At 34.9% G+C, this 27,570-nt stretch overlaps 1 protein-coding gene across 2 annotated transcripts; it reads left to right on the top strand.

Annotated features, from left to right (window-relative positions):
• The first annotated feature begins 3,766 nt into the window (after positions 1 to 3,766).
• Positions 3,767 to 8,008, top strand: LOC124009877. 2 transcript variants are annotated; one of them, XM_046322094.1, is made up of 5 exons: positions 3,873 to 4,018; positions 4,262 to 4,311; positions 5,710 to 6,000; positions 6,169 to 6,246; positions 6,383 to 8,008. In XM_046322094.1, the coding sequence occupies exons 3-5, from the start codon at positions 5,823 to 5,825 to the stop codon at positions 6,490 to 6,492; spliced, it is 366 nt and encodes a 121-aa protein (XP_046178050.1). In that variant the 5' UTR covers positions 3,873 to 4,018; positions 4,262 to 4,311; positions 5,710 to 5,822; the 3' UTR covers positions 6,493 to 8,008. The 2 variants fall into 2 exon arrangements, with proteins under 2 accessions (XP_046178051.1, XP_046178050.1); XM_046322095.1 differs by lacking the exon at positions 4,262 to 4,311 and having other exon boundaries at positions 3,767 to 4,018.
• Positions 8,009 to 27,570: the final 19,562 nt, after the last annotated feature.

Below are 27,570 nucleotides of genomic sequence, written 5' to 3'. Positions count from 1 at the left end.
CATACGTATATACTGTACTCTACATCATCGACTGCATCCTTATGTAATACATGTATCACTAGCCACTTTAACTATGCCACTTTGTTTACTTGTCTACATACTCATCTCATATGTATATACTGTACCCGATACCATCTACTGTATGCTGCTCTGTACCATCACTCATTCATATATCCTTATGTACATATTCTTTATCCCCTTACACTGTGTATAAGAAAGTAGTTTTGGAATTGTTAGTTAGATTACTTGTTGGTTATCACTGCATTGTCGGAACTAGAAGCACAAGCATTTCGCTACACTCGCATTAACATCTGCTAACCATGTGTATGTGACAAATAAAATTTGATTTGATTTGACTTTGTCTCGAACAATGAGGATTGGATCATGAGGACTAGTAATTTCTTCCTGAGACCAGCGGAGGAGAAAACTCATATTTATTCATCCCTGTTCAGTCAACACATAAAACTGATTTGCCAGGCCAAATACACGCTTCTTTGATGACACATAAAGTATGGTTCATACTTTACTCATAACATTCCTGTACTTTATTTGTTGAAAGATATCCTCAAACCTTGCCACCCTTGTGGAAATTGTCTTACTCCACTAGTATGAGAGACTGAACAAAACATTTTTTTTGTCATGCACTCGCTAAGGGGAGACCGGAGGTTGCTTAGTGACAATTTGTTGAGTGGCTCTCTATTTCTCAGCATGCATTTTTTAAAACCAATTTGACTGCCTAAAGAATCCATATCTACATTTAATTGTATTGTGGTGGCGATCTGACTTAATTACATTTACATTTACATTTAAGTCATTTAGCAGACGCTCTTATCCAGAGCGACTTACAAATTGGTGCATTCACCTTATGACATCCAGTGGAACAACCACTTTACAATAGTGCATCTAAATATTTTAAGGGGGGGTGAGAAGGATTACTTTATCCTATCCTAGGTATTCCTTAAAGAGGTGGGGTTTCAGGTGTCTCCGGAAGGTGGTGATTGACTCCGCTGTCCTGGCGTCGTGAGGGAGTTTGTTCCACCATTGGGGAGCCAGAGCAGCGAACAGTTTTGACTGAGCTGAGCGGGAACTGTACTTCCTCAGTGGTAGGGAGGCGAGCAGGCCAGAGGTGGATGAACGCAGTGCCCTTATTTGGGTGTAGGGCCTGATCAGAGCCTGGAGGTACTGAGGTGCCGTTCCCCTCACAGCTCCGTAGGCAAGCACCATGGTCTTGTAGCGGATGCGAGCTTCAACTGGAAGCCAGTGGAGAGAGCGGAGGAGCGGGGTGACGTGAGAGAACTTGGGAAGGTTGAACACTAGACGGGCTGCGGCGTTCTGGATGAGTTGTAGGGGTTTAATGGCACAGGCAGGGAGCCCAGCCAACAGCGAGTTGCAGTAATCCAGACGGGAGATGACAAGTGCCTGGATTAGGACCTGCTTCCTGTGTGAGGCAGGGTCGTACTCTGCGGATGTTGTAGAGCATGAACCTACAGGAACGGGCCACCGCCTTGATGTTAGTTGAGAACGACAGTTTGTTGTCCAGGATCACGCCAAGGTTCTTAGCGCTCTGGGAGGAGGACACAATGGAGTTGTCAACCGTGATGGCGAGATCATGGAACGGGCAGTCTTTCCCCGGGAGGAAGAGCAGCTCCGTCTTGCCGAAGTTCAGCTTGAGGTGGTGATCCGTCATCCACACTGATATGTCTGCCAGACATGCAGAGATGCGATTCGCCACCTGGTCATCAGAAGGGGGAAAGGAGAAGATTAATTGTGTGTCGTCTGCATAGCAATGATAGGAGAGACCATGTGAGGTTATGACAGAGCCAAGTGACTTGGTGTATAGCGAGAATAGGAGAGGGCCTAGAACAGAGCCCTGGGGACACCAGTGGTGAGAGCGCGTGGTGAGGAGACAGATTCTCGCCACGCCACCTGGTAGGAGCGACCTGTCAGGTAGGACGCAATCCAAGCGTGGGCCGCGCCGGAGATGCCCAACTCGGAGAGGGTGGAGAGGAGGATCTGATGGTTCACAGTATCGAAGGCAGCCGATAGGTCTAGAAGGATGAGAGCAGAGGAGAGAGAGTTAGCTTTAGCGGTGCGGAGCGCCTCCGTGATACAGAGAAGAGCAGTCTCAGTTGAATGACTAGTCTTGAAATTACAATCATTACAATCATGGTCTTGACTGTCTCGCTTTAGGTTTTCTCAAACTCAACACTGCTGTCCAGTGTCCACTTGATAAGCGAACTGTTGTAATAGAGTGCATGCGCAAACCAGCAAATTAGCCTTTTATTGCAACAGTTTGTGTGACAAAATTATCGGTAGAGTTGAAAATGCAATGTACACAGAATTTTATTCGCAACAGTCAGCCAGATGGAAACACACCTCTATTGGGCAAATGCTCATATTTTTATGCAGGTTTTATAATATTCTCATGAAAATCTGTCGCGAATTGGATGGAAACTTAGGTAGAAACAGTCACTCAATTAGTTTACAGTATGTAAAAAAAAATGGTTGGTAGGTTAGTTTAACCAACCATCTAAACTTCGAATTACCGACCGGACATCCTATTAACATGTTGAAATGACCTGACTAGATCATAAAGGAACAATTGTCCAGACAGAGGTTTGAGTTTACGAATTGACGGTTTATTAACCCAACTTTACACAGCCTACTGTTTGGCCGTAGCCCACGCCAAATACATGAAAGATAACCCACAAGCTAATCGTGACCTCCTCTTGCGAAGCCCAGACGTAAGAGAGAGAACAAAGGCTAAACCTGGTCTTAACTTCCAATGCTCCATCCCCCTGCCCAACCCCCCTCCACGCCACTCCACCAACTGCCAGGATGCCTGGCATCAGAACATTCCAGGCATTCCCGTGATTGGCAGATAGCAGGTTGATTGGCATGTCGGACCCTGGGAACACTGGGTACTGATAAGTACAACACAATCACCTACTAGCCTAACACAAAACACACAGCTGTCTGTGCGGGTCACTTCAATGTGTATAATTGCAGGAATGGGAATCATTGCAGGAAATTTGCTGTAGAACTGCATGATATTTGTTATAAAATGCACAATCTTCTCTCTGCCCCAGGGAAAAATATGTATAATTGCAGCAAACTTGCTTTAAAACAGAACATGTGGTGATGGAAACACGAACTGTCGGTACAATTTTATAAATGGTGAAAGACAATTTATTCCTTCGACAACGACCACTAAAATGTTTTACCCAAAAGGTTAGGGCTGCATCCTTTGACCATTTACACCTACAGTAAATGTACATAAGGAAGTATAGTTCAACTTTGTTAGATGACACTTGCATTTGCTGCATACATTTTGGGACTATGAATGATAAGTAGGCTGGCTGCCCATTGATTCTTGAAGAATATAACTTAAAAATGCCTCCTCATGAGCAATTGTCATACACCAACAGAACCCAAATTATAAGCTGGTTTTACTCCAATGTTTGTAAACAGATGTAATATAAACAAACACTATATGGCCTCAAAACATGGTTAAAATGTAAATGTCATGGATGGTCAGTCCTTGCATCCATAGCTCTGTCTATGAATTTGAGAGTGGTTACATTTCTCTAGCACCATCCCTCAGCGTTCTACCGAAACAGTGACGGGGGAGTTGCTTTGTTATTGTTTCAACTGCTGTTTGACGCTTTAAAGGGGGCTCAGACAATGGGCCTGATTCACAAACAGAAAAGAAACGTAGAAAAACGTTTTAACATGTTTTTTTTTATCATTGACTTTCTAAACTTTTCAGAATGCTAAGGAAATGCTACCTGTCTTTCAAGAAACATTGTCATTCTATGACTCCTATCCAAAGGTTGATGATATCAATGTGTATGGGTTTTTGTGGTACGTTTTCTCACAGTGTGGGATGGGATACCACAGTGACTGAATATTCATGTCGCGTTGTACAAAAACCCTCAACATAATTTCTATGTTCAGAACCTTAAAAGTCAACAAGGCACCTGACACTACTGGGCAAACTAATTGCACTACAGTTTTGGTAAGTAGTTAGTTCATTATCTTTGCAAACATGGTAATATATCTAGTTATTCGTTCAATTTGGTCTTAGCCTTAGTTTTACAACTTTGATTATGAAAGTGTGAAAATGTATTTTTAAAGCTTAAACATGTTCTAGGTTGCCATCTTGACTCTGAAATTAGTTCCAAACTGTATTTTGAAGTGACATAACGCTGTAAATATACAAACCAGATGTAAGAGGTTTTTGTACTGACATGTTCCACAGTGCATCTAAACTGACATTTGGAAAAGCCATCAATCTCATTGTTAAACCCAGTAAGTAAATTCTCAATTTGCAATAATGAACATGTTAATTAGGAAATCTTTGAAAAACTAAAATATCTAGGGGGTGAAAGTATGTTAATTTGATTAGTAGCCTATGTTACAAATGTTTTGGTAGAAAGCCTTATATTTGAGATGAGATTTGCAAACAGACTGTGAATGTGCAACAAAAGTTTAGTTTTGGACCAAGCTCTCAGTTATCACACTATATGTTTTTGAATATTTCAAATGATTTATAACATTGCTGTGCTATTGCTGTCTCGTACCATGTCTCATGTAAAATATATTTATCTCAATGAGCCTGTGCTGGATAGATAATGGTAATGATAATCATTCAGTATTTCAGTATATTAACCACCTACATCTACCACACCAAATGGTTTTATCTTACAGAAAATACATAATGCTGGGAGTTACAAGTTGATTCGTGATGTGGGGACAGTTCTAATTTTCTTTGTCTGATCATTTAAATTACTGAAATACTTCAAGCAAACTGTCCATCAGATTATACAGAATTTTAAAAATCTGGATATTAAAATAAATATCAGTTAGTCTATTACTGGACTATTTCGATCAGGGAAGGACGACTGGCGGCCCCCCTTTTGAATGCTCAAGGATCAATTCTACCCCCCCCCCCCAAAAAAAGAAAGTTACATTAGTAGAATACACAAAGTGCAATTTCTAAATGTGGCTGTGAATCATCAGTTTTTCTCTTGTTATGTCAGTCACTGATAGTCAGTCAATTAGCCCATGTCCGCTAACATTTTTTAGATTGCTAAATTAGTTTCGTGGCCACCTATCTAAACTTTTTATCATGGTCGAATCACTGGCCGTGGGACCCTCATTGATTTTGTTACTCAGTCTCACATAGATATCAATCATATTAAAAATGGCAAATATTTCTCTACACCTTATGGCAAATGTGTAGATTTGCGGAAAATCGGCTGTAAAACATTTTATTTTCCTCTTTCACCCCATGGCAAAATGAGTAGAATAACATGACATTTGTTATAAAATTGCTAAATCATTTCTCCACCACATGGAAAAATGTGTTAAATTGCAGCCACTTGCTTAAAACTGCAACATTTTCTCTACACCACATGGCAAAATGTGTAGAATTGCACAAACTGTACTCTAAAACTTGGAAAATGTATCTTTGCTGTCACAAAGATTGTTTTACTTGCAATGTGGGTACGCAGACCCACAAGCAACTGTGGTGCCATTATGATGAGTCCAGATTTCGTGTGGCCCCCATCAAAGTTGCCCATCCCTGATTTATATCATATATTTGTACCTGTTTTTTTTATATATATATTGTGTGACGTAACATTTTTGTGTTTCTGCATATTTACCAAGATGTTTAAATCAACTTAAACCTATTGTATTTTCCAGATGGAACTCCTGCCCGCCCAACACTGTCCATCCTCACCCCACTACACAAGATAGAGAATGATGACCAGCCTGAGGTGTGCCTGGCTACAGGCTTCTTTCCTAGGATTGAAAACATGAATCTCACCCAGGGGAATAATGTTACTGTCCCACGCAAAACAACCAAGGCAGCTTTATCTTCCACACGTACCTACTTCTTCGCCGGATTCTCCAAAGAGAACATCAAGCGTTGTGAGATGGATGGCGTCGTCAAGAAGCGCGTTGATGATGGTGGTTTTCCAGATGTGTCTAACGGTAATAATTTACATACAATAATATCTCACATTATTACTGTGGCTTTGACCAATGAATTAAATAAGTATATTCATCAATGAACATCTCAATCATTCATCGAGAATGGTGAAGATGGCTGTAAATGACACGACGAGAAATAACTTTTAATAATCACTTACTGGCTTTCAGATAAGACCACGGCTACAACTGCTTCTGACAATTGCGAACATGAACGCCTCAACAATGCTACTGCCACCAACTATACCGGTTGGTGATATTTTACTACACTAAATAAAAACATGGTGTAAAGTCAATTGTACTGCATGGTGCACACATGTTTAAATGTCAGCATGTCTAAGTGTGCAAAACACTGAAATGACACAAAATTTGTTTTTTTTTACAGATTATACCAAGATGAACTTCACATCCTTGGTTGTGTATGGTTTGAGAGTGCTGTTTGCCAAAGCCGTGGCATTTAATGTGCTATTTACTGTCAAGGCCCTGGTGTTCTAGGGAAGTGAAATTAACTCTGTTTTAGTTCAGATTGTTGACATAAAATTGATTAAATGACAGCTGTAAAGAAAAAAATATAATCTATAATAATTTGCTTAATTGCATTACAGAATAATTCGCAATTCTATTTACAGACCTATTTTCACTTGGACTCCTACTTTTCAGTTCTACTTTGCATCCAGTTTGTGAAACCTGCCTTGTGGTTTTATCGAGAGCTTCAACAGTATTCGCATCTGACTTTTTCAGGTTTGAATGCTGCAATTCCTCTGCTTACACTTTGGAAATACTAGATACTAAATACACACGTTATGCATGTGATTGTTCGGTATTAAACGTTAGGTTACACGTTATATTCTATATAATTTTATATTGTGTTATGTTATTTCTATTTACTTGTATTATATCTTTAACTGCGAGTTGTCATCAAAAGTGTATAAAGACTCCAAAAATGATCTCAAACAATAATGTAATTGTACATTGATCAAGTTGTGTACGTGGATACTTTGCAGTTGTTTCTAAATGCACAAAACCTGTCAATAGAGAGTTTAAACCACATTTTCACCAGTACATTGAAACCATACGAACAGATAAAGATCTATAAGACACCTTGACTTCCAAGAAATGGCTCCATCAGTTACTTTATATGCAAATGTGTGCTCAAGAAGTAACAGTAGCGAGAAACACGCATGAGAGTGAGAAACACACACCTTATAATGGTTGATGAATTGTATTATGAAAATCATTTGCAATTACATGTGTGTCTGATATGAGTCAAACATTTTAGAAACGTATATGGGAGCTGTAAATGTATTGAAATTAAACAGACACGGCTTTTCTATTCTAATCTAAACCATTATGAACGTGAAAAGGTGGATGTCTATCAAATGACTAAAATGGTCGGAAAGTAGTAGTCAGACTCCGGTTTACCAGAAACATTTGCTTTGGACTAATCATTAGGCCTTCAGATTTAGTAGAGAAGTGCACATTTTAGAATATGAGATGATGTTGCCCTCTGCTGGTTGTAAAATGTGTTTTTCTCCCTGTTGACATTGTGACCATTAAATCACCTGGGCTCAGTTTTTCAAAAGTTATCTGTCTGGATTTCGCCTATTGGATAGGATTAAATGCATAGAAATAGACTGACAGGAACGGGTATCCCCATTCAAGTCAACGATTTGTCCGTTCTATTCATTCTATTTCTATGCACCTAATCCTATCCGATAGGCCAAATCCAGAAAACTTTTGAAAAACTGGGCCCTGAGTATTGCTTCACTGCGTGTATCTTAATTGTATTTTCTTGATTCTTCATGTCCTCCCTCCTTGTCTCCTTCTGGTTCCTTCTTTAATGCGTTTTGAGAAGGAGGCATAGAGAGATTATGTGAGGAAAAATGTCATGCAGTATTGTGTTTTCAGTTATGTATGTTCTATATATGATCAATTGAACCACCGTAATACATTTTGCTTGTGAATTTGAGCTTTTTGGTGTTCAAGTGTTTTATTAAATTAATAAATCCAGCATATTTGTCATGTTATTGGTACATTTTGGTGGAGATGCACATGTAGTACACATCTAGATGCCCTATGAGCCCTGGTCAAAAGTACTTCACTATATAGGGAATAGGGTTCCATTTGGGACTCAGACTGATCTTTTCTCCACCCACATGGTCGAGTAGCCAATAACTGGTCCTCAAAACTATGGTGTTGAATGTCTCAACCTTTCCTAGGTCTACCTGATCTCTTTCAACACTGAGACTGGCACACAAGACTAAGGTCTACCTCATGTAGGCCACAGGTGAGGCTTGGAATTTGTGGTCTCTTCTGTGGAGCAATGTAGGCCAGTAGGTCAAAAGTATGTACATTATATATCTGATATCCTGATCATTTCCTGCAAGACAAAGAAGTATGTTAAAGAAAAGTATAAATGAGTCCTGAATGGAAGAACATGCCGGTATTCAGCAAAGAGCACACAAAGACTTAAAGGTACTTTATTTAATTACAGTTATCCAAAGATCATATAGCAAATATTACACATTCATTTGAAACACAGTTTAGAGGTGCAAGTGTATGTATGTAAGGCAATGTAAAACAATCAAATAATGGTGGATTGGTGACACTAACTGTATTTCTTTTGGAGAATTTTGCAGTGCGAGAGCTTTTCCTCAGCCAAGGACTTCATTTCTCAAAGGAACAGAAGAGCTGCAGTCATGTAAGTGCAGCAAGAGATTTATGTAGTTATGTAGAGTTCTTGTAGGTGGAATATATGAAACTCCCTAAGTGGATATTTACACTATCTTATACTTACATGTGCACATTGCAAGATATAATACTATAAATGATGCATTGAAAAAAAATGATGCATTGTAAAGTATTGTACAGTATGTTATTGAACCACATTGATGTTGCTCTGATTATCTGAAGTTTTTAAGTTTTTGTTTTTCAATTCTTGTATGTGACTAAAATACTGACTGAGATTGCTTGGTATATCTTGAATAATGTCTTTGACTTGACCCTAAAACTGTTTTGTTGACCCTGTAGTGAAGAAGAGGATTTGTGTACAGGAGTGTAGCACTGTGGTCGGCTGGCTCTAACAATAAGCTGATTTTTGGATCTGGAGTGAATGTCTTTGTTCAATCCCGTAAGTATTACTTATTGTTTTCAATATTGTGTAATTTCTCAGCTATGTGTTGCAACAGTGGAGAATATAGCTCTCTCTGAAATTCATTTTACGTTATTGGGAATAAAATGTTTGTTAAAATCTGCTCTCCTGCTCAATACTTAATACTTACTACTTAAACATTTTCAGTTTTAATTTCATAACACATTTAGATTTTCCTTTTCCATGAGAGTTTTCTTTTCTAAGCGGATTTGGAAATGGTCCATTGTCAGTACAGAGTTATTGTCCTGGTCTGTATCTCAGTGTGAATGCTCAGGGGGCAGGAAAGATACATTTTGGGAATGGAATCAAAATAATTGTGGGAACACGTAAGTTTAATTTTTTTTTGCTTAATCCTAAAAAGTCAACAAAACTGTGTGTGTTCATACATTTTTCATATATATTTGTTTTAAATATATTTTCCCGTTGGTTAAGATGAGCTTAATAGTGAAAAGTGAATTCAAATAGTGACTAAAAATAGGTTATTAATGAGCAAAAATATGCTGTGTCACAAGTAAAAACTGTTGGTAGAGAAAGATGACATTGTTTAACATCACTGGGACACTTGTTTTAAACAAATACCGTAGATACATAAATAGTGAGATACACATATCAGGTAACCAGTAGCCTAAGCTAACTACAGTGTTGGCTTTTGTGGATAAAGGGCAGAATATCTATAAAGTTGGTTTGTTGAGTTATTTCAAGATATATCTGAGAATGAGTTAAAAAATGCATTGTCTCATGAAGTATTACAATATTGAATAGGTGCACAACAAACTGCTGTAATTGTACTGCAGTTTAACACTGTGTGACTACTGGAACAACAGGAAAAGTAATATTTGGTATTGGAACCAAACTGTTCATAAATACTGGTAGGTGATGTATCCATCATCATAATTTAAACCCTTTTGTATCTTTTTAGCATTGATTTAATACCGAATCAGTTCGGACAGATACCGATTGTAATTTTCAACTGTTTTCTGCTGAGATGAGGTGAACTATTAATTGTGTCAGGCTGTGTGAATAATACTATTGTTTTTGAGAGAAGCACAAGGCTACTGGCACTAAGCGGTAAACCCAGTTTGCTTTAGAAAGAAGGTCAAACTGCCTTTTTGAATAGTATCATGCAGTCCTTGTTCAGTATTTTCATGGTTTTGCATGTCTATAGGCATGTAAGAAAGGAAAAGAGGCTTTCATATGGTGTTGCTCAGAGGTTTGTGTGGAGTTCTACATAGATATAAGGACAGATATTAAGGTTTCATCATGGCATTATGAAATAAGTATGTGTGTTGTAGCTTCATCATGATCGTAGGCTTAGATGATATAAAAGTATGTCAATTGATACAGAGGAATGTAGCAAAATGCATAATAATATGAGTTCATATTTAAAGATCTTAATTTTTCAATGAATATTTTGAATTTTATTTATGAAAAGCTGATTTGTAAATGGTCATTTTTAGTGCAGAGTAATTGTCAGGGTCTGTATCTCAGTGTGAATTCCCAGGGGGGAGTAAAACTTATTTTTGGGAGTGGAACAAAAATGATTGTGGAGACACGTAAGTTTTATTTATTTATTGCTTAAATACTGTGGTGACAAATCCTTATTTTTATATTTTTAGCATTGATTTAATACAGAATCAGTTTGGACAGGTTCAGATTGTAACTTTCAACTGTTTTATGCTGAGATGAGGTGACCTATGCATTTGGAGTTTTTATACTGGTGTGTCAGGCTGTGTGAATGATGCCGGTACAAAGATCATTTTTGGGAGAGGCACAAGGCTACTAGTATTAAGTGGTAAGTACAGTTTGCTTTAGAAAGAAGGTCAAACTGCCTTTTTGAATAATATCATGCAGTCCTTGTTCAGTATTTTCATGGTTTTGCATGTCTATAGGCATGTTACAAAGGAAAAGAGGCTTTCATATGGTGTTGCTCAGAGGTTTGTGTGGAGTTCTACATAGATATAAGGACAGATATTAAGGTTTCATCATGGCATTATGAAATAAGTATGTGTGTGGTAACTTCATTAGGCTTAGCTGATAAAGAATGCCAATTCATACAGTAGAATGTAGCAAAATGCATTATAATATTAGTTAATATTTAAACATTTAAAGTTTTATTTTCAGTCCATATTTAGCATTTTGTTATTTATGAAAAGCTGATTTGTAAATGGTCATTTTTAGTGCAGAGTAATTGTCAGGGTCTGTATCTCAGTGTGAATTTCCAGGGGGGAGGAAAACTTATTTTTGGGAGTGGAACAAAAATGATTGTGGAGACACGTAAGTTTAATATATTTCTCGCTAAAATACTGAATTAAATGTATTCCCAACAGTAAAATATATGGTATTATTTGGATTTTACCCCAAAAACTCAGTTAGTTAATGTTCTCTTAAAAAGTTAACAAAACTCTGTGTTCCTACGTTTGACTTATTTGGATGTTGTTTCCATTGGGTAACCAGAACTTAATAGTGAGAAGTTACTTCAAATAGTGACTTAAAATGTCTAGTCAGGAAGTCTGGGGAAATCAGGTTTTTAGTGAGCAAGAATACACTGTGTGACAAGAACAAGTGACAAAATTACTTTTGCACGTGGGACTCAACTGTTTGTCGAGAAAGGTGAGATTATTTAAAGTATAACGTCACTGGGACTTTTACAAAACAACTACCGTAATTAAATACATAGTGAGATACACAAATCAGGTAATAGTAGCCTAAACTAACTACAGTGTTGGCTTTTTGTGGATAAAGGGCAGAACACCTATTCTAATAACAACCTAAAGTTGGTTTGTTGAGTGATTTCAAGATATATCTGAGAATGAGATAAAAATGCATTGTCTCGTCTGAAGACTTACAGTATTATATAAGTGCACAACAAACTGTTGTAATTGTACTGCAGTTTAATGCTGTGTGACTACTGGGGCAGCAGGAATACTTGTGTTTGGTAGTGGAGCCAAACTTTTCATAAATACTGGTAGGTGATGTATCCATGATCATAATTTCAACTTATTTTTATATATTTTTTGTACTGATTTAATACGGAATCAGTTTGGACAAGTTCAGATTGTATTTTTTAACTGTTTTCTGCTGAGATGAGGTGACCTATGCATTGGAAGTTTATATACTGGTGTATTAGGCTGTGTGAATGATGGCAGTACAAAGATCATTTTTGGGAGAGGCACAAGGCTACTAGTACTAAGCAGTAAGTACAGTTTGCTTTAGAAAGAAAGTCAAAGTGCCTTTTTGAGTAAAATGTTCAGTATTTTCATGGTTTTGCATGTCTATAAGCATGTGAAAAAATAAGCTTTGATATGGTGTTGCTCAGAGGTTTGTGTGAAGTTCTACGTAGGAATAAGGACAGAAATGAAGGTTTAATTATGGCATTATGAAATAAGCGTGTGTGGTGTAGCTTCCTGATGACTGTTGGCTTACATGATCAAGTATGCTAATTGGTACAGAGTAATGTGACAAAATGCATTACAATATTGGTGGTACGAGTTTAAAATCTTCACATCAATAAAAGGATAATGGATGATTTGCCATTTACTGTAATTGACCTTGTTAGAATGATTACATATTGGCAATTGGTCTACCCTCCAACACACTTACATGTTAGAGTATTTGGTAAGGTGTGTAGCTCAGTGTGACTGCCCAGGGGGGATACAAGCTTATTTTTGGAAGTGGAACTAAAGTGATTGTAGAGACACGTAAGTCAAATCTGTAATTCACTGTAAATACACTGTACATGAAGTAGAGGGAGTTCATATTTAAAAAAACATCACACTATTTTAAATCACGATTCCATTATTTTGTCTTGTTCAAATTTGGCATCTGGTTTTTAGCTGGTAACAAAATACTGTGTGACAAGAGGGAATAGTAACAGGCTTATCTTTGGAAATGGAACCCAACTGTTAGTTGAATCTGGTAAGTAAAACAAAATACTGTGCATTTTTTATAACTTCCTAACAAGTTGTTCATGAGAAATAAGGACATTTAGAAAATTAAAAGAAGCCCACCTAGTAAAGCATGTTGTAAATGTATTGCCATCTACCACTGTGTGTCTATCTCTGGATGGAAGCTTACATTAGGAACAGGAACAGAGCTAATAATTGAGACAAGTAAGAACCTATATTCATTAATAGATTTTTTTGATATCTTTAAATGTCCGTTGGATTTTAAACTAGAAACAAATATCTCCCTATAATGAGTTTATAACAGAATCAAAAAGTCTTCTTGGTAAGGGGTTATGCCTGTATTCATTCCAATCATTTGATGGATTGATATACAGAGAGAGCATCAATTGAATTGTTTATTTTGTTCAAAGTGGGTGCTGTAACTACTGAGCTCTGGTGTCAACACCAGCAATTCAGATTTTAGGGGTGCAGTTGAGCTATGTGCTTGAACCAGTGAAATTAGTCAAACAAACGTTTTTACCTTATATAATATCTAAGAAAGAGAGATTTACATTTTTCATGAGAAAACATGTCAATATGGCATTCTTGATTATGTAATGATTATGTAATCAATCGTAAGGAATTGACCTACAACAGGCTAAAATAAACTTAAAACATCGCTATTAGTGAATATCATGAAATCTATATTAGTTGTTATATTCTTCATTCTTCATTGAATATAAACTATGAGCAGCTTTTCAGCATAGACAGTGTACAGTTTATGTTGTGTGGATTCATGTTGTGTGACAACTGGAGGTAGTTTTGGCAAGGTTATCTTTGGGACAGGCACCAGATTACTTATTGAATCCAGTAAGTTCATACATTTCCCCCCTTCACTCAGTCATCAGTAATAAAATGCATTTAATATTTGAAAATTGTAGTAAAATATTAGTTTATACTAGGCCTATATAAAAGAGGCTGAAATAAATTTGAATATACTGAAAGCCAGAGGTAGCTATTGCAACGATCAAAAAGCAAAATCCCTTCCCAACTGGCACACATGAAATAGATTCAATTGAATTTTTATGAAAGCAAATTGTGCCTGGGATATTTTTCAAAACAAAATAACTACCCCAAAAACATAGATTATGTCAAAATATGCTTCAATATGCTTCAATGTGCTTAAATTAGAATCAGATAGTCAGTCAATCAAAACGGTGTGTTTAAAAATCACTCCATGATTAATTGCTATGGTATATACCACTGTGTGTCATATGGGAATAAATTCATACTTGGTCAAGGAACAAAGCTGATCATTCATTCAAGTAAGTGAAAATTCATTAATAATATGACATTAATCATTGTGTCATTTAAGAATACAATAACATAAGCAAAATACAAAAACGAACCATACAACAGTGTATTCACTGTATGTGAATATGGATTATGATGCGTTAGAAGCTCTGCTGTTGGGTTCTGCTGTTTCTGTTAAGCCTTTAGTTAGTGTGTGAATGCTGGCGGACAAAAGCTCATCTTTGGAAGTGGAACAACAGTTTTTGTGCAATCAAGTAAGATTTAAAACAGATATTAATACAGTAGCTCATACTTATACCAATCCTTCACCTTAAAATGATGTTCCAGTCTGACCACGTATATGTGTTGTAAAATGATAGTATTACTCCCAAAGAATTCTAAATGCAATATCTTACATTTTCCCCTGAGATAGTTATAGAAATAAGCTTCCCAAATGTTCTCCAAAGAGGACCTCTACAAGTGGCATTGATCATTATCCTGATGAAATGCTGTAGAATATGGTTTAATAGATATGTTACGTCATTGAAATAAGATCACAGATCCACAATTCAGATAAAGACAAAATAATCATACTTTTTAAATTACTATTTTCAAGGTATTATTTCAGTGAATCGTCCACTTATTAGAATACATTTTAGGTTTATGCTATGTTGGTTCTTGATGTGTGACTAGTGGAGCCAACAAAATCATCTTTGGGACAGGCACAAAAGTAATAGTTAACTCAAGTAAGTTCATTTTCAATATTGTGCTAAAGATTATTTTGACAATTCACACCATGAGGTAATTAATTAAAATGCAAAACAGACATTTAGACCTTATCCAAAAAGTTATCCAAAAAGTGCCAAATTAGTCTTTAAGTTGTCTTTCTGTTGAGTGATTCACACAGTTTCAATTGACTATATACAAGGTATTGTTTCAGTGAACAAATCAATTCCCTAGCAGATGAAGACATTATTTTGCTAAGAGGTTTTTGTAATGTGGGTTCTTGTTGTGTGAATACGGGTGGATTCAAAATCATCTTTGGGACAGGCACAAAATTAATAGTGAACTCAAGTAAGTGATATATTTTTTTTATCAGTCCATAGTTTTGTGAACTAATGCATAACAAGTTAGTGTATGCAAACTGATAGAATTATTCAACCAAAATGTAAAGACCATTTGTGTCCGAAGTTGTGACCATGAGTAATTGCTAAGGAATATAACACTGTGTGACAAGCACCAACAAGGTCATATTCGGACAAGGAATAAGGCTGACTATTAACTCACGTAAGTGCAAATCAACTTAAAGGACTGGATTAATCAGGGTTGTGGAACCTTTCACATTATAAAAACAATATAATGTTAGTATTTATTAGTGGTATTTGGAAGTAGAACAACAGTGTTATGGATAACCAGATTCTCAACTTCAGAAAGACAAAATAATCAGGCAAAATCATTATGGGGGGGGGGGGTCTAAACTGTGTAAGAGTTTCAGTGTACTTAACAGTGAAATGCTCTAGCCTCATAAGAAGAACTTGTAGTTTGCTAAAAGGTTTATGTAATGTGGGTTCATGTTGTGTGACTACTGGTGGAGTCAACAAAATCATCTTTGGGAAAGGCACAAAATTAAAAGTTGATTCAAGTAAGTTCATTAAATTAATCACATTAGTGGCTAAATCCTTAAAGTGGCCTATTTACATAGATTTACACATGCAGACACCAATTACAGTACAGTAACATGTTACATAGTACTACAGATTTTTATACCTGTTCGTTTTTTGTGCTAATTAATCATGTGCTATTTGTTTTTATTCCAACGATCAGTAGTCAGTCAGAGTTGGGGGCTGATTACACTTCATTCCAGTCAATTCAGGTGGTAAAATAAAATGTCAGATCAATAATTTAAAAATCATATTTGAAAATTAATATCCCTTTTAATTTATTGAATTGTAATTTACATTAATTTCCTTAATTGACTGAATTTACCTAATTCTTATAAGCAAAGCCCCTGTACAGTTTATGTCATATGGATTCATACTGTGTGACTACTGGAGGTGGTAACAAGATTGTCTTTGGGACAGGCACAAGATTAATAATTGAATCCAGTAAGTAAATTATTTTTGGTGTCATTGTGCCAATAATCACTGTCTAAAAATTGTACAAGATTCAACAGATTTAACACACGTTAGGATGAATACCTGGCTATTGCATGATCGAGGTTAATAAAAAAAAAAAAATCCATAATGTTGTAAACTAATGTAAAACAAGTCCATGTATGCAAACTGAGAGATTTAATCAACCAAAAATCCAAAGACCATTTGTGTCCAAAGTTGTGTCCATGAGTAATTGCTAACATGTCTAACACTGTGTGACAAATGCGAACAAACTCATATTCGGTCAAGGAATAAAGTTGACTATTGACTCACGTAAGTGCAAACGCAATTGAGTAAAATATTGGATTAATCATGTTTGTGCAACCTTTCACATCATTAAAAGTATTTTATATGAATAATTATTAGTGATATTTGGAAGTAGAACAACACTGTTACGGATAACCAGATTCTCAACTTCAGATAAAGACAAAATAATCAGGCAAATAGTATTTGAATGTAACAAAAGCACTGTAGTTTCCAGCTTGGTTTAGTTGTATATTGTTGCAGCTCACTAAGATCTGTCTTGTTATTGTGTAAGAAAAGGTCCTTCATAGATATTGTTCAAGGCAGATGCATTGTGTGACTCTGTCAAGCAGTAAAGTCATCTTTGGAACAGGCACCAAACTCATTATTGAAACCAGTAAGTATTACATCATTTGTCTAGTGCCCCAAACATGCAGAAAATAAGTAGTCCAATTAACCAAGTCATTGTTTAATCTGAAAACAACATCATATGAGTGATTAGTAACAGTAAGGCTCATATTATGAAGTAGTTAGTGGGAAATACTGTGATTACAAGTCAAATGTTAAGTTTAAGGAGCCGTAAATCAAAGTACTTTTGCTTTATAGTTTATGTGCTGTTGGTTCATGTTGTGTGACTACTGGAGGTGGCACTGGTAAAATGATCTTTGGGACAGGCACACAATTCATAGTTGACTCAAGTAAGTTCATTTTGAATATTGTTTTAATATTGGGGAAAACAATTCAAATTCATGAAAAAGATGAGTCTGAGTTGATATACCATAAAATAGCCTACTCTGCTATCGCATCCACATAGCATATTGATTGAATGTCCAATATTACTCATATACTGTAATTGGAACAAAAGTTACTTGTAGTTCTAGCTTTGTTTTTAAAATGACATATTGGTGAAGCTGACTAAGATCTGGGCTGTTTGCTGTGTCCGAAAATTTGTATCAGTGACCAAACTGATTATTAAACCAGTTACATTGAGAATAGCTTTTGACCACAAAACATGTAGAAAGAAAATAGTTTGTGTCTTATCCCTTTGGTCCAACAAGCCAGATCATTGTTTAATCGTATTGATATTGTTGCATAGTTTCTCATATAATGAGTCAGTTTATGGTAAATAATGTGATTACACAGAAACAGACAACCAATGTTGGCAATAAAGATGAATAATTGATATCATATCCATATCTTAAAAGAGACATTTTCAAAGTGATCCAAATGTGTATGAAATCAAAAAAGAAATCCAAGTCCATCGTACTTATGTTAAACTGATCCGCACAGTATTTGTCCTAATGTTTTCAGTCTGATTCACAGTGAACTAATTTCCCTCTATTTAGAAGATGAATTAGTCTTATGCTAAATGTTTTATGTATTATGAGTTCATGTTGTGTGACTAGTGGTGGATTCAACCAAATCATCTTTGGAACAGGCACAAAACTCATAGTTGATTTGAGTAAGTTTTGTATTTCAAAATGATTTTGGGGGGGCAAAAAATCTAAACTGTGTAAGAGTTTCAGTGTATTTTCCAGTTAAATGCTCTTAGCCTTATAAGATGAACTAGTCTCTTGTTAAAGGTTTATGTAATGTGGGTTCATGTTGTGTGACTACTGGTGGAGTCAACAAAATCATCTTTGGGAAAGGCACAAAATTAATAATTGACTCAAGTAAGTTCATTAAATGAATCACATTAAACCTTAAAAGGCTTAGAATGTGGTGTATTTACATTGTACTACAGGTGTTATACCTGTTTGTTTTTTTGTGCTAATTGATCGTGTGCTATGATGTTTTTATTCCAACTACGAGTAGTTAAAGTCAGAGTTGGGGGCCGATTTCATTATAGTCCATTCAGGTAGTAAAACTACATTTCAGATCAAGAGTTCAAAAATCATACTTTTATGATTTAAATTATTAAATTTGCCATTTACTTTCATTTCCTGAATTGACTGAATTGACCCAATTCTTGTAAGCATAGACCTTGTACAGTTTATGTCATGTGGAATCATGCTGATGTGACTACTGGAGCTGGTGACAAGATTATCTTTGGGAAAGGCACAAGATTAATAATTCAATCCAGTAAGTTAATACGTTTTTTTTGTGCATTGTGCCAATAATCACAGTCTGAATGTTAGACTAGACTCAATAGATTTAACAGAATATTTTAACTTCTTGTGGCTATTGAATGATTACTTAGATTTTTTTAGTGAGTTTGTAGTCTTGAAAACTAAAGTTTAAAAAAGTTCATGCATACAAACTGATAGATTTAGTCAACCAAAATGTAAAGACCATTTATGTACATGAGTAATTGTTAAGGTGTCAAGCACTGTGTGACAAGTGGGAGCAAAGTCATATTCGGTCAAGGAACAAAGCTGACCATTGACACACGTAAGTGCAAATGCAATGTAAAAGATTGGATTAGTCATGGTTGTGCAATTTAACAAGTGTGTAACCCTTCACATTATGAAAATGATATTATATGAACAGGTATTAGTGATATTTGGAAGTAGAACAACAGTGTTTACAGATTCTCAACGTATCTATTGTTGCAGCTCACTAAGATCTGTCTTGTTATTGTGTAAGAAAAGGTCCTTCATAGATATTGTTCAAGGCAGATGCATTGTCTAAGTTAAACAAGCAGAAAGGTAATCTTTGGAACAGGGACCAAACCAGTTTTTGAAATCAGTAAGTATTACATCAATAGCTCCCCAAACATACAGAAAAATAATATTTAGTGACATTGCCATGTCTCTTTGGTACAACAAAGAAAGTCAAGTCTCATCTTACTGATATGGTAACAGAGGCTCACAACAAGAAGTACTTACTGGAATAAAAAATATTACAAAAAATCTGACTTAAAGAATCCGGAGATCAAAGTAGTTTATGTAATGTAGGTTTGTGTTGTGTGACTACTGGTGGACTCGATAAAATCATCTTTGGGACAGGCACAAAATTAATAGTTAACTCAAGTAAGTTCGTTTTTTATATCAATTTAATGTTGAGGTAAAAAAAAATCTAAACTGTGTACATGTTCAGTATATTTGTCAGTGTAGTATTTTCACCATTATTGAACTTTGAACTAGAGTAGTCTTTTGTCAAAAGGTTTATGTAATGTGGGTTCTAGTTGTGTGACTACTGATGGCCGAAAAATAATCTTTGGATCAGGCACAAAATTAATAGTTGACTCAAGTAAGTCCATTAAATTCAATATTCATGTAATGTAAGGGGAATGGGTCAAAGTTGAGTGACAACTCAAATATATTAACTTTATACATTGTATAATTTATAATATATTATACATTGTCACTTATTTTAGGATCACTGTCAATTTATAATATTTGTAAATATTACTGGGAAATAATGTACAAGTCAAATGTTGAGTTGAAGGATCCATAAATCAAAGTACTTTTGCTTTATAGTTTATGTGCTGTGGGTTCATGTTGTGTGACTACTGGTGGTGGCAACATTAAAATTATCTTTGGGACAGGCACACAATTAATAGTTGACTCAAGTAAGTCCATTTAATTAAATATTTATGTAATGTTGGTAGAATGGAACGAAGTTTAATGTCAATTTAAGCAAGTGCATAAGTAAGATAGTGGTGTTAATCGTCATAAATGTAGTGTGTTTTATGAAACAAATTATATTAAATATTGCTCTAGGTAAGGTTGAGAATTAGTTAACTAGGTTGATCTCGTCAACTCTTGAAAAATAAATTTTCTGTAGATCAATCAATAAACAATATTTGAATTGTCAATCTTCTAAACTAATATTGGATGTAGATGGAAGAGTGATTCAATATCTAATTGGTTTAATCCGGAGACTTTTTTATATAATCCGGAGACATTTTTATATACCTAACATTATTTAAACAATTGAATCTTTATTACAGTATCCATGCTGCCATACAATTACTTTTTGGTTAAGGCACTAGCATTGTGTGACTGACTCTGGACTGAAGAAGGTCATTTTTGGAACAGGAATTGAATTGATCATTGAAACCAGTGAGTAACTCCTGACCTTGGTCGATTCTGTCAATCACAGATGACATAATACTTCAGGCTAATGATTTATGGCAATTTTAAATGAACTCAATGTGTTTTAAAGGGAAATGATCAACAACCTAAATTAGTTTGATTGAAAAACAGTAGCCTACTTCACAAACATTTTAAAGTAAGATATTTACGAGTGGTCCCAATCCCAGTGTTTCTGTTATGTAATATGTTACTGTATGAATGTTGGGACACGAAGACTGATCTTTGGCAGTGGAACAACACTGTCAATGCAATCTAGGAAGGAACTAAATTTCACTCACCAAATTTCTGAAACTACTTTTACTTTACAGAAATAAATAGTTGAATCTGATCTGTTTCTTACAATAAGAATCAAATACTATCATACTTTCTAAATCCTTGTCTGTGACAAGCCCTGGATTTTAAACTTATTACACTAATTTTGGCTGAAAATGGTTATTGGTCAGGCTTGTTGTATTGTGTGACTGCATCTGGAATCCAGAAAATCCTATTTGGATCTGGAACTAAACTGATCATTGAGACAAGTGAGTGTTTCTAGCTGATTATACACGGGAGATACTGTATATACTTTCTATTATAAAAAATAACACAAATTATACCCCACTACTATAATATGTTATAATACTGTATATTTACAGTGTAGACACCTAAATAATCAATATAATCCAACCAAGCCACCATGATTATGTTGTCTCCTTTGTAATACAATTTTGTTTAAATTAGATAGTACCAGTAATTGCTAAGATATGCAACAATGTGTGACTTATGGAGACAACAAAGTTATATTTGGACTTGGCACAAAGATGATGTTTTTTTCCAGTAAGTATTCCAAATATATTCCAAGTACATAACATTTTCAAAAAGGATTGCAACAAAAACTCAAAGTTGCCAGTGTTTTTTGATCGGCTATGTGTGAATGATGGAATCTGATCTCTGGAAGTGGAACACTATACATAGAATCTAGTAAGACAATCCTTTACCATTTCCATCAAAAGAATATACATTTGTTAAAAGTCTTGTTTGTTACACAAACACTCAATATGATTTAGATATGGTTAATGTAAATGTCCTCATATACACTAGAAAGCATGCAATCCTCAAATTGAAAACAATCAACTCTCCACATTCCTTGTATAGTATAGTGATATATTTACCCACTGTCCAAACATATTCATAATAAAACCTTTAATAACAAATGATATGGAAATGATTATGTAGATGCATTTATGGATGTTTTAGAAACTACCACACAATTCTAATCTGGAGTAGATTGTGAAGTAGGTTATTGTTGAGGTCTAATTCACTGTGTGATTAACAACAACCAGAAAGTCATATTTGGAGCAGGAACTAAATTGGTAATTGAAACAAGTGAGTATTTTTATATATATATACACACATTCATTTGACAGCAGAAACAAACCTTTATTGGGTTCATTTGTAATGATGTAGTGGGTATTGAACATTTCAAATGATGTGAATGATGGATAGAACTAAATCTACTTTGGGCAGGTTACTAAAGTTATTGTTCAGCCAGGTTGAAATGATATTATCTTTATCAGAAATTAGTGAGAGTATTGACAGTCTTGATAAAATATATATGGAAAATAAATCTTATTGTACGCCTATAATCAAATGGTCAGTCAAATCATGTTAACGGGTAGGGTTCTTGTAATGAGGCCATTGGCTGTGTGAATACTGGATATAAGATAACATTTGGAGTTGGAACCCAACTAATTATACAAGCAAGTAAGTTCATGAAAATGTATCAAACGATCAATTAACTTGTATTACATTCAATAAATTGATTTACAGATCAATAAATTGTTAATGTTGTTCGAAAGTGGTGCTGTAACTACTGAGCTCTGGTGTCAACCCCAGCATTTTCAGATGTTACAATTCTGGGGGTGCAGTTGAGCTAAAATCTACACTATGTGTACTTCAGCCAGTAAAATAAGTCGAACAAGCTTTGTTACTTCATATAATACAATCAAAGAGAAAGGTCTATATTTTTACCATGAGAAAACATGTCAATATGGCATTCTTGATTAAGTCACCTTTTATTGTTATGAATTTGCATTAAAAACAGGCTGTAATAGGCTCAGAACATAGCTGGTAGTGAATATCATTACATCTATATTAGTTATTATATTCTTCATTCAACCTCAATTTGTTGAATACAAACTATGAGCAGCTTTTCAACGTAGACGGTGCACAGTTTATGTTGTGTGGATTCATGTTGTGTGACAACTGGAGTTGGTTCTAGCAAGGTTATCTTTGGGACAGGCACCAGATTACTTATTGAATCCAGTAAGTTCATACATTTTCCCCCCTTCACTCAATTATCAGTGTCAAAAGGCATTTAATATTCGGTGGATTTAACATTTTAGTGAAATATTAGGTTATTGTAATTAATATATTATGCTAAAGAGTGAGAAATACATTTTAGTATATGGTAGGATATGGATATATAACAGTGTGTGACTGTAGGACAGAAGTTGATGTTTGGAAAAGGAATAAAGTAAAACGGTATCAACAGGTAAGCTAAATCCCTTCCCAACTGGCACACATTAAATAGATTCAATTACATTTTCATGATAGTAAATTGTGCCTGGGATATTTTTTTAACCAATAAATGACCACAAAAACATATATTTTGTCAAAAGAGACTCAGATAGTCAGTCAAAAGTGTGTGTTTTAAAGTTCTCCATGAGCAATTGCTATGGTATCTAACACTGTGTGTAATACGGGAATAAATTCATACTTGGTCAAGGAACAAAGCTGATCATTTACTCAAGTAAGTGAAATACATGTTCAAAGATGAATAATTCTGTTGTTGGATCATTTAATTAAGAATACAATAACGTAGAATAATACAATAACAAACCATATAACAGTGTATTCACCGTATGTGAATATTGATTAGAAGCTCTGCTGTGGGGCTCTGCTGTTTTTGTTTAGCCTTTAGTTAGTGTGTGAATACTGGAACACGAACGCTGATCTTTGGAAGTGGAACAACAGTTTTTGTGCAATCAAGTAAGATTTAAAACATATATTAATACTGTTGCTCATATTTTACTAATCCTTCAATTTAAAATGATATCTCAGACTGACCTCTTACCTGTATGTGTTGTGAACTGGTATTATTACCCCAAAATAATTCTAATTGCAAAATATTACATTTTCCGTTGTAAGAACAAGCTGAATAAGCTTTCCAAATAGTATCCAAAAAGGACCTCTAGAAGTGGCATTGGTTATTATTCTGTGGACATTAATCCATTGATCATTATCTTGATATAATGCTGCAGAATATGGGTTAATAGATATCTTACATCATTAGAAGTATATAACAGATCCACAATTCAGATAAAGACAAAATAATCATGCATTGGACTATTTTCAAGGTATTATTTCAGTGACTCGTCCACTTATTAGAAGACATTCTAGGTTTATGCTATGTGGGTTCTTGATGTGTGACTGGTGCAGCCAACAAAATCATCTTTGGGACAGGCACAAAAGTAATAGTTAACTCAAGTAAGTTCATTTTCAATATTGTGTTAAAGAACTTTAGGACAACTCAGACCACGAGGTAGTTTGAATTGAAATGAAATGTTTTAAACAGACATTTATGTTTAAAAAGTGATTTGAAAAAGTGCAAAATGAGTCTTTATAAATCAACTGTATTTATGTTGAATGATCCACACAGTTTTAATTGAGTATATTCAAGGTATTATTTCAGTGAAGAAATCAAGTCCCAAGCAGATGAGGACATTGTTTTTGCTAAGCGATTTATGTAATCCACATTCAACATTACTTAGATGGAAAGAAAGTTACTTGTAGTTCCAGCTTTGTATATAAAATGACATGTTGTTGATCTGGGCTGTTGCTGTGTCAGGAAAGGTCCTTCATAGTTTTTGTTCAAGTCAAAAAGGAGGCAAATATGAGGTAATAAGGATGGATATACCATTTATTTTAGATTAATATCTTAAAAGAGCAGTTTTCAAAGTGACCCAAATGTGTTCAATATCTACCAAATATACATGACAAAGACCAGAAGAGTAATAAACAAGAACAACATACGATATTATATGAAATTCAAAATACAAATAAAATAGGAGTTATACATAGGAATGACACTATTTACACACTTCATATAATCACCCAAATAGTATTTGAATGTAACAAAAGCACTGTAGTTTCCAGCTTGGTTTAGTTGTATATTGTTGCAGCTCACTAAGATCTGTCTTGTTATTGTGTAAGAAAAGGTCCTTCATAGATATTGTTCAAGGCAGATGCATTGTGTGACTCAAGCAAGTGGGAAAGTCATCTTTGGAACAGGCACCAAACTAGTTATTGAAACCAGTAAGTATTACATCAATAATTTGTCTTTAGCGCCCCAAAACATTCTGAAAATTAGTAGTTAGTGACATTGCCATGTCCCTTCGGTCCAATACACCAAGTCATTTTTTCATCTTATTGATATGGTAACATAAAGGCTCACAACAAGATGTACTTACTGGGAAATAATGTGATTCCAAATCAAATGTTGAGTTGAAGGATCCATATATGAAAGTTACTTTGCTTTATAGTTAATGTACTGTGGGTTCATGTTGTGTGGCTACTGTTAGCAATGATAAAATCATCTTTGGGACAGGCACAAAATTAATAGTTGACTCAAGTAAGTTCACTTTTTATATCAATTTAACTTTGAGGGAAAAAAACTAAACTGTGTACAAGTTCAGTATGTTTTTCGGTGTAGTATTTTCACCATTATTAAAATAGGAAAAGGTTTATGCAATGTGGGTTCTAGTTGTGTGACTGATGGCTGAAAAATCCTCTTTGGATCAGGCACAACATTTATAGTTGACTCAAGTAAGTTAATTGAATTCAATATTTATGTAATGTAAGGGGAATGGAACAAAGTTGAGTGTGAACTCAAGTAAAGTCACATTACTGCACATACATTGTCAATTATTTTAGGATCGCTGCCAATTTATAATATTTGTAAATATTACTGGGAAATAATGTACAAATCAAATGTTGAGTTGAAGGATCCATAAATCAAAGTACTTTTGCTTTATAGTTTATGTGCTGTTGGTTCATGTTGTGTGACTACTGGTGGTGGCAACAGTAAAATTATCTTTGGAACAGGCACACAATTAATAGTTGACTCAAGTAAGTTCATTTTTAATATTGTTTTAATATTGTTTTATATAGTTTCAGTGTGTTTTTCCAGCTAAATTTCACCATTATTAGAGGATGAACTAGTCTTTTGCCAAAAGGTTCATGTAATAATGAGTTCTAGTTGTGTGACTGATGGCCTAAAAATAAGGTTTGGATCAGGTATAAAATGAATTGTTGACTCAAGTCCATTTAATTCAAGTATTTAAGTAATGTTGGGAAAATGGAACAAAGTTTAATGTCAATTTAAGCAAGTGCAGAAATAAGGTAGGGGTCATAAATGTAGTGCATGTTATGAATGTCTGACAGTAATCGCAAAAAACATAACACAATTAAGAGTGGCGAACATCGTCTCTCTGTGCTCGTTTTTGTTGAGCCTGTTTTTAGTGTGTGAATGATGGAGTGGGAAAGCTCATCTTTGGCAGTGGAACATCACTATCTGTAGAGACAAGTAAGAAACAAAACATATTATATCTTACCTTACGTGGGGTTGAAATGTATTTATTTCCTCAACTCTTGAAAAATACGTATACTGTAGATCAATCAGTCGACATTATTACTATGACAATTAAAATAATCTTCTTAACAAATTTTGGACGGAGACTGAAGAGTGATTCAGTATCTAATTGGTTTAATCGAGTTACATTTTTATATACCTAAGATTCTTGAAACAACTGAAGCATTACTACAGTATGTGTGACTGACTCTGGAATAAGGAAGGTCATTTTTGGAACAGGAATTGAATCGATCATTGAAACCAGTGAGTAATTCCTGACCTTGGTTGATTCACAAAAGATGTATGGCAATGTTAAGTGAACTCAGTGTGTCTGAAAGAAAAATATCAACAACCCAAATTATTTTGACTTAAAAACAGTATCCTACTTCACAAATATGTTCAAGTTAAACATTGATGATTGGCCCCAACCCAGTATAGTGAAAAAGGGTTTCTGTTGTGTCATATATTACTGTGTGAATGATGGGACTCAAAGACTGATCTTTGGAAGTGGAACAACACTGTCAATACAATCTAGTAAGGAACCTAATTTCACTCAACATTTACAATTTCTGAATTATCTTTACTTAAAACAGAAGTAATATTTTTTCTTATAACAGCAATCAAATACAACCATGGTTTCTAAATCAATTATCAAATCTAAGATTTAGATTATATCAAAAGACCTTCATTTTAAAATGATTACATTCAATTGGTGGACATTGTTATTGGTCACACAATATCATAGTGTGACTGCATCGGGAATCCAGAAAGTCCCACTTGGATCTGGAACTAAACTGTTAATTGAGATACGTTCATTAAAACAATCAGCACTCAATTCCTTGTTTTCTAATGTAATACGATGTCTGTTAAGAAATATTTTCTTGCGTTGAATGTTTCTAAACAAATTGACCAACTAAATAGTATAGTGATATATTTACCCACGGTCCAAACATATTTATAGTAATACATTTAGTGACCATTTATATGGACATTCTTCTGTAGATGCATTTACGGCTGTTCTATGAGCTATCACACAATTACAACCTGGAGTAGCTTGTGGAGTAGGTTGTTGTTGAGTAATAATTCAATGTGTGAATGGTAACAACCAGAAAGTCATATTTGGAGAAGGAAGTAAATT

The sequence above is a fragment of the Oncorhynchus gorbuscha genome, linkage group LG22 (genome assembly GCF_021184085.1).
Source record: "Oncorhynchus gorbuscha isolate QuinsamMale2020 ecotype Even-year linkage group LG22, OgorEven_v1.0, whole genome shotgun sequence".
NCBI classification, from domain to species: Eukaryota; Metazoa; Chordata; class Actinopteri; order Salmoniformes; family Salmonidae; genus Oncorhynchus; species Oncorhynchus gorbuscha.
This window is presented reverse-complemented; position numbering and strand designations above follow the sequence as displayed.

Excerpts from the sequence above, each read along its gene's own strand:
- LOC124009877 (XM_046322095.1), top strand. The coding sequence starts at position 5,823 with ATGAATCTCACCCAGGGGAATAATGTTACTGTCCCACGCAAAACAACC. Across the intron at positions 6,001-6,168 it reads TTTTCCAGATGTGTCTAACG|ATAAGACCACGGCTACAACT; the intron begins GTAATAATTTAC and ends ACTGGCTTTCAG. Across the intron at positions 6,247-6,382 it reads TACTGCCACCAACTATACCG|ATTATACCAAGATGAACTTC; the intron begins GTTGGTGATATT and ends TTTTTTTTACAG.